Source organism: Gavialis gangeticus, unplaced genomic scaffold (genome assembly GCF_001723915.1).
Source record: "Gavialis gangeticus isolate Ggan-Ray unplaced genomic scaffold, GavGan_comp1, whole genome shotgun sequence".
Classification (NCBI taxonomy): domain Eukaryota; kingdom Metazoa; phylum Chordata; order Crocodylia; family Gavialidae; genus Gavialis; species Gavialis gangeticus.
In genome coordinates this window covers 61,081,442-61,094,068 of record NW_017729004.1, presented here as the reverse complement: position 1 = coordinate 61,094,068, position 12,627 = coordinate 61,081,442, and the positions used below count along the sequence as shown (strand labels likewise).

Here is a 12,627-nt window from a genome sequence, read left to right as displayed (position 1 = left end):
GCCCCCCCCCCCCGGGGGGGGGGGGGGGGGGGGTAACCTCCCCAAATACTCCTTCCTACAAATATTTCAAGTCACTGGTTGCTTGGATTTTAAGGTTTCTTTCTAATTCAGGAATTCCTGGAGCTCTTGTTTAGGCCCGGCAATTAACAATTAATCAGCAGCCATTCAAAGCAAGAAGCCTCCGGAACAAACTCAACATTAACGGTGAGCAGAATTTTTCACGCTCTAGTAAATTAACAGGTTTGTAAAGCTACTTTAACTCTTGCCTTTATTTCAACTTAATTATGATTCACTATTGTTAGCTGGATATTACATTGGCCTAATATTTTTTGGCAATGCTGAATTCAAACCAAACTTCAGGATGTTTTAAACTGCCTGCGCTCAATGATATTAGCAGATATTCTTCCCAAACAGACCAAGGATCTTTTCCAAGAACTGCTTCTTAAAAACATGGGAACATTAATTCTGAATTACACAAGTTCATTACCAAGTTCAGGCTACCAAATTAAGAAAACCAATGTACATGTGAAAAATTAAGGTATAGTAATGCTATGAATAAGAACAGTAATTGCACTTTGGAGAACAGTGAAAAGTATAGTGGCTATTTTGGATAAGGAAGCAAAATGCAAACAACAACAACAACATGCAGCTTCAGCAGTTTTACCTGAGTAGCTTTATCTTTCATACATGAAGGATAGTGTACATGGGGATCACGTGGCCATTGTCCTGTGAGGTAAGGTCCTGTTATTGTGTCCAGAGAAGAGGTTCGCCTTATGGTACCAGAGGTTCGAACTTGCTGGGATTTTGGCCTATCCACTGCACAAAGAAAGAAAGAAAAAGAAAGCTGTTATTTCAAATCTGATGTGAAAAATTGCAAGCCATGTGAAAAAGGTTTATCACAAAAAAAATACATACATTTAAAATAATTTACCTTCTTGCATTTGACATAAGAAAAAGGTGTTTCAAAGGGATTTTTGATTATGTTGCGAACTGGGAAGCAAAAATGCCTGCACTTTAAGTTCACTTCTTGAGACTGAGCAATACAACAGGTAAAACACACCACTTACAAATACCACCAACAATGACTATGCCTATATCCAAAGGGACACTGACTTGTCACTCAATATATTAACTATATTAACAAAATTTAAATCCAGCATTTGAAAGGAGTCAAAGTTATAGCACCAATATAAAATTTTGTATTGCTGTTTTATGCTTAAGATTGGGACAAGCAGCTCTATGCCACCAATCCCATGCTACCAAAGGCCAGATGAGACCTGGCCTGGAAGCCACAGGCTGCCTAACCCTGCTCTGCAATATTTTATTTTAGATAAAGGAAGGCAATGGGCAAGCGAAGAAACTCTGCTCTTTCAATCATATGAGAACTTTTATCACATCTTTTTTAATTACTTCATTAAACTTCCTTTGTCATTCATATGAAGTTTCAATTTCATGTTCTCATTTTCCAGGCTTGCACAACTCTGCCTCAATCTACAGCTTAAGTAGTCTTTAGCCTAACTGTAAAAGTGATGTAAATTGAGAAACTTGCACACCTGCCATCCAGTCACTCATCACCGATTCTCCACATTCACTGGATCCCTACTCATATCAAAGACTTAAACAATCTGTCCTAAGGACAAAACAAACCTCTCTCTCAGAATGCTTTTTCAGGAATGAAACATCTCAAAAGTCAGAGCCTCCAACACCAGAATCCTGTTCAACACCCAGCATCATAGCCAAACTTTAGCTCACATTAATGTGGTTTGTGTATTCATGGAGCAAAATAAAATAGATCAGGTATTTGCCTAAATGTATAGTCAGGGAAATAGTATAAGCACAAATCATTTTATTATTACATGCTCTAAATAAGTGCCATGAATTGAGAATGTGTTTCATGATACTTTTGTGTAACTCAATTGAAACACTTATCACTTGGCAATTTACAAAACAAATTTCTATCACATCAAAGGCATTTATCCTCAGAAAGAAGCAATTTTATGGTAAGCTGGCATTTTAGGAAAAAAGGCTTGAGTGATGTGAAAGATTTTACTTTCAAGCTCAAAAATTATGCAAAGAATTTTACCAAAACCTGTATCTACCTTTCAGGTAACAATAAACCCAAGTCTTCAATGAAGGACTCATCTTTTTTGAAAAAAAACAAAAACAAAATGAGAGAGCGAGTAAGTCCTCTTAGGCCACTAGTATAAAGATTATTATACTAATAGTATAATATTATACTAATATTATACTAATAGTTATTATTATACTAATATTATACTAATATGAATAACCACTTAAGTAGTCAAATCTTGGAAAAGTTTCTGGAAAACAGCTATTCACCAGAGGCATAATACTCAGCAATGGTTTATAGCCCGGTTTGTTTGTGAGGTCAGAGTTCAACCCATCTAAAAAGATTTTCATGTATGTAAGTTGGAGACTAGGCAAAGTAAAAAAATCACCCAGCTGTAAAATCATTTAATACATGGTACTGGTTTCCAGATAAAGACACTAGAAACATGCAAAGTCAGTTCCTTTTGCAGATTTTACAAGTACAAGGTCCTACTACAAAAACAAAAAACCACAAGCCAAAAAAAACCTAAGAGATGTGACATTCACAAGAGAAAATAATTATTCTCTTCATCAGAACCCAGAGCACACCACCCACTCTCCCTTCCCTGGGTGTTGTGAAACTAGCATTAAAAGCATAACAAATCTATGCTTTTGTAGTCTACCTTTAAACAGCGCACCATACAAGGCAGTTGGTCAAACCCCAAGCTGAAAAGTACCAAAGAGCTCTCTGCACCAACCCTTGCTACTCTGAAATTTCCTTGCACCACAGACTCTCAACAGTTTTCCACTTGATCTACAAACTTAAGGAAGTAAGAAAGAGACTCCCCTCTGTCTAGGGAATTCCTAGGTACAAAATTACCTTGCTCAGAGCCAACCCAACATTTTACATGAAAACAGCAGCTAGTGATGCTCACAGCAACTCTCCTTCTAAAAGGCATCAACTAACACAACCATTTAAAAACATAAGTTCTGCATGTGACGTTAGATGCCAGTAGAATTCAGGTTAAATTGCTTAGTTTGACTGAACAGATGTTTCAATTTTCCTTCAATAAAACACACCTGTATCTTACATAACCTGGAAAAAACAAGTGTTATATCATGATTCTCCTTCTAAAACAAGTTTCTAGTCCAGTTCAATGCAACTACACTGCACTTTTCTTCTTCCATGTTCCTTTCAGATGCCTATTGTTAAATCTGTGGAAAAGACTAAGTCCTTACACAGACCTAAATTTATTAGGGCCTCAAAAAAATTCTCAGATGACAAAGGCCTTTCCTAGGCATAATACAAATGGAGCTTTATCAAGAAAGGAAAAGTTAGCAAGAGTCAAACAAAGATAAAACCCCCCTCCGTGCTTAAAGCTAGTAATATTAATTTATTTTTGGCACAATCACATACAGCACTTCTCTGCCAAATGTTTCCAAAGGAAAGTACACAAAAGCAGAGCTGTCCAATTCATGGCCCACATGCTGCCCATGAGAGGTTAATTTGCAGACTCTGGGTTCCCACATGTATACCATTCCTCCTACCACTGCCCATATTCCACTATGCTAGCCACTACTAGCAAGTAGTTGATTACTACTACTGCAGAATCTCCCTTACTCACCTTTGCGTTTTTTTCCCCTCCTCCCTTCCCTGCTTTACCTTTTGTTTTCCTAACTTCTACCCATTTACACTATCACTGACATCCTGTCACACTTGTAGCTTCTCTCATTCCTTGGAGTCTCAGAACAGCAGAGACTCCCCATGCCTGAAGAAGGGTGATTGCATCCCAAAGCTTGCTAAGCACTTTTCCCCAGCTACTCAGTTGGTCTAATAAAACATATCACATCTACTCAAAGAACCTTACCTGACTATGCTAGCCAGTATTTTCGTTCCAAAAGACCCACTGCTGAACATGCAGAACTGTCTTCAAAGTCTTCTGGAAGTGCCCCTCTGCGACTGAACACGCTTCAGCGACAGTCATTCGCCATAGGTAGATGGATTATGTAATGACTTGAGGACCTAAGCATTCGTGCTAAAAATGTATCCAGGTGGTCATTTCCTAACTGATCAGTTCTATGATTTAATTTTCTGCTGTTTTCAAACCTTGCCTGTGCCAGACTGTATTAGGTGCTCAGATTTCACAGTCACTCCTCCTAGTATTCTAAGAGGTAAAAGTGTTGAGGTAGTCCAATTCTTCCCCAGTTTTAGAAATACAGTTGGAAGTAACCTACCTCTATCTTCATAGATGTAGGGTCGGAGGGGACCTGAGCAGATCATGTAGTCTGACCCCCTGCCCTGGGCAGGAATGAATACTGGGCTCTTATGATCCCTACTAAGTTTAAGCTCAAATGACCCCAGCTAGGTAGTTATCAAGCCTCCTTTTAAAGACCACCCAAGGTAGGAGCAAGCACCACTTCCCTTGGAAGCTGGTTCCAGACCCTGGCCACCCTGACTGTGAAGCAGTGCCTCCTGACATCTAGCCTGAACCTACTCTCAAACAACTCGTGGCTGTTGTTCCTTGTTACTCCGGGAGGTGCTCGGGAGAACAGGGTCTCACCCAATCCCCTCCGTTCCCCCCCTTGGTAAGTTTATATACAACCACCAGATCCCCTCTCAGCCTTCTCTTGTGAAGGCTGAACAGGTTCAGGTCCCTTAGTCTCTCCTCGTAGGGCCTGCCTTGCTGCCCCCAATCATGCGAGAGGTCCTCCTCTGGACCCTCTCAATGCTGGCCTCATCCCTTCAGAAGCATAAAGAAGGATATACAGTTATAGCTTAACCTTAAACAGCTACAGACCTTAAGTTTTTCAGTACTCTTCCTGGAATCCTGCTATGTATTACAATCATGATGGCAAGCAGGTACTGCTGCTGCCCGTGCCCGCCCGTGCCCTGGACATCTGGCAGGATCAAGGTAACAAAAGCACTAGAAAATTTCAACACCATGAAAAGTGTGGAAAGGAAAACCTGCACTCGCCCTTTTCAAAACCAATACAAGAACTAGGATTTCAATACACACTGCCATGTCTCAGTTTGTACCACAGAAAGAACAGAGCACAGCATTAAGGCAGAAAACCCAAGAGCCTCATGAACAAGTCCAAGCTGTTTCTGCATTTGTTTGAAGAGAGGTACTGCCCAGCTATCACTGACATAGAAAAAGGTCAGGATCTAGAAACACTTAAGTATGCCTTTTTTTAATTGGAGAATTACAATTCTGTACCAACCTATACTTTGTGTATCAATTTAATTTACTGACAGAACGTTAATGTAGAAATACAGGAAAAAGTAACAGCACTGGATATTGAAGACAAAGTATAGCATACTAAATATTTAGTAAATTAATTTGTGAAATGAGATTTTAAAAGGTCTAGAGTATTTGAATTATAAAGCCACTAAAATTTTTGTCCATCTTTGAGCATATGGTAAATTAAAATTTTTATTAACCACAGTAGTTAAGTTTAAATTTATTAAACAAGGTTAAATACGTTTTGTTAAATACAAATTAAAAGCAAAATACATTTTAGACTGCAAGATATTTTTGGACAATATTTTAAGAACTGTGATTACCAAAGTACCCTGCTGCAGATGCACATTTATTTAACAGGGTCACATACCTCGTCTGAACCCTTGCCTTCTTAAGAGACGAAAGATATAAAGAGTTGAACCAGTCATCAGCTAAAATTAGATTTCATGACCCTATGACCTGATATACAGGCCTCAGAATGTATATAACCACAACACTTTTAGAGCAAAGATGCTTCCAAAGGGAAGTTAGCGACTGCTGTTTTGACCCTCTATCAATTTTCAGCTTAGTTCCTATGGATATAGCAAACCTGCAATTAAATACTTGAGACCAACTGCTTTAAGTCAACTTTCAGTGCAACTATGCACACTATATTCTGTACTCTGCAGCTCAGTTTTACTTTATTATGTGCACCATGTGATTTACCTGCCACATTTGCAGCTCTGGCATTCTAGCCCTTTCCTAGCTAGAAGGGGAGGACAATGGCAGCTAGGAAGGAGCCTGGAGGCCACATGATAACACTTTGGGGCTGCATACAACCTAACGGCTGCCAGTTAGACAGCCCTGTAAGTGATCTTTTTTGGTCCCTTAATCTCAGTAAGAAAGAAAAAAAAAGGTAAAAAATGTATAAAGCAAGGAAGTGCTGTCTTCAAAAGGTAAATATGCCTTTAAAAACTGTTAGTCAGATACTACACCTTTTTAAAGTATTTTCACACTTCACAAATCTTTCCCATACATCTTCATTCTAACAGCACACTCCAAGAGGATTAAAAAGTAATAAAATAGATTCTTGTAATCAGACTTATTTACATTATATATCTATATCTATGTACTTCAGCCTAAGGCTTAAATTTAAAATAATTAAAACAATTTAAAACTAAAATAAAAATAAATATTCCAGCTGTATGTTTGCTGCAGAAACCAGTGAACTGGGGAACTCAGTGGCTAAGCACCTGGAAGAAGAGTTTATTTAAGTGCAAAACCAGCTTTTGACAGCTGTAGCCTTTTCTGCAGGTGCAGAGAGTATATTTTCTTCATTGCAGTATATTAATTTAGTTCAGTCCACTGCATAGTCATTTATTCAATGCAGAGAAGCCCACTGGGAACAAAATCAACAAGATGGCAAAGCTTATTCTCTCTTCCAATCTATCTTCAACATATGACAAACTTGATTTGAGGGGAAGAGTTCTAAAATCTTGACGGACATGGTAAGCAGCAGCAAAAGCGTTTTCTTTGTTTTATCAGTTGGCTTTAAATACAAACATGTTTTGATGAAGTTTCTTATGCAAGCAGTATATTTAAAGTACTTTTTTCTAGTTAACCATCCAAATAATTTTAAAAAGGCAGCTTCACACATGATAAGTAAAAGTTTTAATCAAATTATGCTAACCTGTAAGACTTTATCTTTCTTTAGGAAAATATCTAATAATATACAACTGTAAAAAGATTAAAATCAATTACTTCATCATTGTTTCCTACCTACTAATTTAATTCATTATTAAAAGTTATTTAAATTGATGATTTAAAAATCAGTCCACCTTGACATACACTTCAATTACAGTACCAGAGCATCCATTTCTTCTCGGTTGCATGGCTCAGTAATCAGGTTCACACTATCACTGTAGTAAAAGGTAGGTTTTCCATAAAATTATTTTAATTATAAGACTCACTCTTTTCCCCTGTGCATACTGTCAGTAGTGTTGCAGAAAAATAAATAAACAAAAACAAGTAATTGTCTCAACTGAGTGAGCTTTCTTCCTGGATGAAACGAGCTTTCTTCAGTATATGCATTTAATGGAAAAAATAACTTTAGCCTTGTTAAGCAATTAGTATTTTAAATTATGGATTGCCTGAATACTCTGATAAAAAAAAAAAAAAAAAGCTTGAGCTGACCTGTAGTGTTAGTCCCAGAGTTTATGTGGATCATACTCCAAAACTGGTAACCTTGAAAATTCACACCCTCCTGAATTGGCTAGATATCTGCCACCATTCACATAATAATTTCATGTACACAGATTACCGAAACTATTTTGTACAGATGTTTCTAAAATATATATTACCTTTGAGGCTAGTTGATTATATTCTTGTCCATGATTTTTTTTTCTTTCTAGATCATGGCTCCTACCCCACTCCCTGAGGAAGAACATCAAGTATTTGAAATATATTTGTTTTTTCTCTTGGGCAAAGAGGATGACAAAGCAAGGAAAATGATTTTTCATAGCAGACTATCAGGTGCCCACAGGATGCACTGAATGAACATAAGCCCAGGGTACGCTAATTAGGGTTAAGTATGAAAGAGAGATTTAACAGAAGAGCAGTATCTATTACACCATCAGCTATCATAATTAAGCACAGAACAGTTATCAACCAAAAAGATGGTATAACACTCTGAACTAAAATGTAATTCTTAAAGCAGAAACAAGTGGCAGCTTTCCAACAAAAAGCTGGATTCTAGTCTATATTTATCACAGTTAGTTGGGGTTTTTAAGAAACAATTAAACATACCATCCAAAGTCTGATTGCTTAAATTGCTGCCATAGAGTTTTAAAAATTTTAAGCACACTATAATTTCAGTAAGTTGGAAATGTATCCAGGGGCTAACTTGTGCAAACCAAGTCCAGTAAAAACTAGCCAATGAAGTAATATTGAGCAATTGAGACAATTTAGGTGGTTTTTTTCTAATAAGAATGCAAGGGAAGTCAAGAGATTTGCTTTCCAACTAGTGGCTTGCTTTGCAGTTGCTGTTAAATGTTAACAGAAATGGTTTGAGTCTTGAATTTTTTGGCAATAGTCACCATATTGAAATGCCCATTTTATTAGGGACCAAGCCTTTTGAAATTTTATTAACTGATTATGCCAGTTAAACTAGCTGCAAAGGCAACTAGCAAAATATCTTGTAGCTACACTATGTGCATTGTACACTGAAATACTGAAGAGAGAGGGGCAGTTGATAGTTCCAGCTATCACGATAACAATGACTAACTAATTTACAGGTAGTGACAATCTCTCTTTCATTAGCTGAGCCATAGAACACCACATACCAATGGGGTTTAAAGTAGCATTGCACATTATTAACTCCCATAAAACAGAGGCTAAGTCAGGGCTAGGTAATTATTTCAACCCAAGGGCCACAGAGGCGCACAGGCTGTTTTGGTGAGTTGTGGCAGGCCAGGTCAGCACAGCACCCTCCCCCTCCCCCCCGTGGCCAGCACAATAATTCACCAAAACTCTTTATGTGGGATGGTGAAAGCGGTGTTCAGGTGCAGGGATGGGCAGGCGAGGCCAGGATCACAGTGTAGGGACAACACAGGGCAGGGCCAGGGCCAGGGCCAGGTGAGAACCACATTCCACTGTCTGCACACCCCTACAGACAGGTGCACTTCCATAAGCAGGGGCATGCAGGGAACAGATCGCAGCTCTGCCCCATCCTGGCCCTGTGCTGTCACTGCCCCATGATCCTGGATTTGCACCAGATGCAGCTCTACACAGCTCCCTGGAGCTGTGTCCAGGGCTGAGATCTTGGGCCTGTGACAGTAAGGGGCTAGGACAGAGCTGGAAGCTGCTGCCAGGCCTCCCTGGGGGGCTGCAGCACCCAGAATGGGGAGGAAGGCTCCAAGCACCACGGAGGTGGCTTGCGAGAAACTTAGCCTCCTTCACCTCCCCTGGCCTAGGGTGCTCAGCCCGACAGTCAAGGAGTGAGGGGTGTGGACCCAGTGGCAATTACACGCCCTGCCATGTACTTAGTGGCCAGGACTGGGCCAGGGCCAGTGGAGATGGGCAGCACTGGGGTACCTTTGTCCTGTGCTAGCCTGCAGCCCGCAAAGCAGCAGCAGCCCCCAGCCCTGTCGGCTAGGAGTGGGGCAGAGTGACGGGGTGCAGGGGCAGCAGTGGGAGTTCCAGATGCAGCTCCCTACCTGACTGCATGAACTTTCCATAAAGACTGGCCCCAGCCCTGGGCACAGTGCCTTCATCGGGGCTCCCGCCACTGCCCCCACGCAACTCTGCTCTGCCCCATACCAAGCCAGTGGGGCTGGGAGCTGCTGCTGCCGCACAGGGATCCCAGGGCAAACTGTCAGCTGGCATGGGACAAGGGTGCCCCAGCACAGTCTGGCAGGGCCAAGGGTTCCCCCACAGGCCTGGCAGAATCAGCCCACAGGCTGCATTTTGCCCACCCTTAGGTTAAGTCATCAACATTTTAGCAGACAAGTCTCACCTACAAGAGGCAGCCCCAGGCTGGCGAGGTCTTAATTTGAAGAAAGAATATGGAGTCACTAAATCTCATAATTCCTGAACTCTCCTTAGTCTTAAGATTCTAGCTGAAAGAAACTGTTGAGCAGCGACCCATCTCTGCTATGCACCTTAACACTTATTAGCTCAACCCACACAACTAGATAAAGAAGGGCCAAATTAAAATGTACACAAGTGAGAATGAAGCCACATTTCATAATGAATCTATTTGTCAACTGGAATGCTGCTAAACTCTGAACCTCATAACAAGCAATGGGGTCATTCTACCCAAGATAAAAACTGGGCGTCTCAATACTGCTTGTTAAAAGGACACAATACCACACCAAATCCTCTGATAGCTCTTCAATCTATGCACAGACTGAAGTAGAAATAACTGCATCAGCTTGCACTTTTCAAAAGATTTGTTACAATAGAAGAAATGTGTTTTTTTAATAAAATATTAAAACATTAGCCTGCAGTACTATTATGTGGCTTAACATGCTGTATGAACATTGCCCTGTAGTAAATGTGAAAGACACTGCAAAGGAAGGCTATTTCCCCGAAGTCTAACGAATGGATTGTATGTCTTGCATTGTACTGTTATATTAAGACAGAATTACTACCATACAATTCACTTACTCATTTAGCACTTGTATTAATACAAGCATAATACAAGACAACAACATTACCACTAGAAAAAAAGAACATGAATAATTTTGATAAGACTAGTGTCAGATTCTTCAGAATGGAGAGAATGTGAGAACACTTCAGCTTGGTACCATTTATCAGTCCACAGTACTTGAAAATGGACTTTTAACTATTGTTCAAACCTGCTACAATTAAAAAAAAAAAAAAAAAAACCCCCCTGTAAGTAACAACTGTACCAGTTCATTATATGGGCATATGCAATAGTTTGTTGCTTGTAAAAAAAAAAAAAAAAAAAAAATGTATCAGGAAGTTTAGCAAATCATTTAGTCGAGCTAATCCAATGTATATTTCACATAGTTTTTGACACTTTCAAAAGGTATCCATGTAAAATATGGGGGGGGGGGGACCAGTTATCAGTTTTGTTGCATGTTTTTTAATAACTTATTAGAACTTCTTGCTGTGAGGACTCAGTTTGCCAAACTGTGACAAACAGAGCAACTTTAAATACACTCTCCCAAACTGTGTCATTATTAAAGGGCTAGGAATAATCCTTAAAGTGTCTTAAACTGAAATTTAAATCCTCATATTTTCTCTTTATGTAAGTGGCTTCTCAGTGTGACTGACATTTAACATGCTAAATTCCAGAGGGCATAATTTAAAGACACTTAATTTGAAAAATAAGAATTTGGTGGTGAACCTTGAATAACTGTTACAAATTGCATCTTAGAAAAATAGTTAGGCATAAGGGTCTTTCTTCATAACAAAGAGTATCACTCAAACTTAGATTAATCTTAAGAGAGTCCTAGGCAGAACTAACCTCATTCAAAATGGCCACCATTTGTCATTGCTTTCAACAAGACATAACCAGTTGGTTGCATGACCACTATTTTTTGATAGCCTGGGCAGAAAGGAAGCTTAGTTTGCTCTGCCATTAGCCTTTTGAAACGATGGGAGATGGTGCCTTTGCTAAACTGCCCTTGGGAAAATGGTGACCCACATGCTGACAGCATGGAGGGGATGCTACGTGAGGAAAGATTAGGGAAAGGAACAAAGAGAAGGAAAAGGTAAGCATATGGGGGACATGAAATGTATGAGGATACATATCAGGAACAAGTTGATATCAGAAGCAGGAGGGAGACTGTGACAGGTTGGGGATAAGCAAACAAAAAACATAAGATACTGAATAATTACACCGGGCAGAATAATGCTGGGTGGAGGTGGTAGCAACTGATTACTAGGTTCTATCCAGTCAGCAGAAAGACTCACATTTTATTCCTGCACTTAAAATTGTTACAAGCCTGAAATGGTCACTCACACTGATCAAGGGTGAAGAGAGTTTTAAAGAATTAAAATGAAGGGACATGCCAGGGGGAACAGTAAGAACTAGCAACTGCTTATTTAAAAAAAAGGAATTCCAGATTGTAGGGAAATTTGATTCTGTTTTTTTAAATATACAATCAGCTGTACTGCTTTCACACATACATTCTTCTTTACAGCAATTCTTTTCACTCACAAAGGCCACCAGCCCAAAAATGGTTTATCAGAAAGTCACCTTCCCTGTAATGAAGTAAAAAAATTCACCAGCTTGAGACTACCACAGGCTATAATTCTGGGTGGACCTATATCATAACAACATTCCCCAAATGTCTGGTCAGATTAATCTTTGAACATGTGTGTTAGCTGCCTTAAGTTCATTGACAAATCAATTAAGAAGAGGTAAACAAATCTAATAAGTTTGTTTACAGACATACAAAAATATACTTTACTGTATAGGTATTGTGGAAACTGCAACCTTCACTATGGAAGGATTACCACTTCTCTATGACAAGACTGTAACTGGAGGCCCATGTGAGGTTAAATTGGTGGCCACCACGCTCCCAACCCAGCCACCACTAATCCCATTGCTCCATCTGCAGCAACAGCTGGGGCTGCCAAACTCCTCCACTTCCTGCCCCTGCCCCAGGGGACAGAACAGTGCAGCCTAAGGTGCCAGGGGAAGCCCACAGGCCAGGGTGCTCGAGTTCTGCAGGAGAGCTCATGGCCAGGAAACTAAGGGTGCCTTGAGGTGCCTGGGGACATGGTGCAGCAGGAAGGGGAGTACAATCCAGTGCAGCAGAAAGGCAAAGACAGAATCAGGACCCTACCCTACACATGGCAGCAAAAGGGAGGCAGGCATGTAGTG

General features: G+C 39.9%; 1 protein-coding gene across 1 annotated transcript in view; it reads right to left on the bottom strand.

Moving 5' to 3' along the window:
- Positions 1–12,627, bottom strand: part of GLCCI1 (glucocorticoid induced 1) — a gene marked incomplete at its 5' end in the record, with an annotated part of 95,980 nt that overhangs the window by 77,573 nt on the left and 5,780 nt on the right. The window contains one exon of the mRNA XM_019507979.1: positions 665–816. Coding sequence (XP_019363524.1) covers positions 665–816 — 152 coding nt within the window. The remainder of the gene's footprint in view (positions 1–664; positions 817–12,627) is intronic.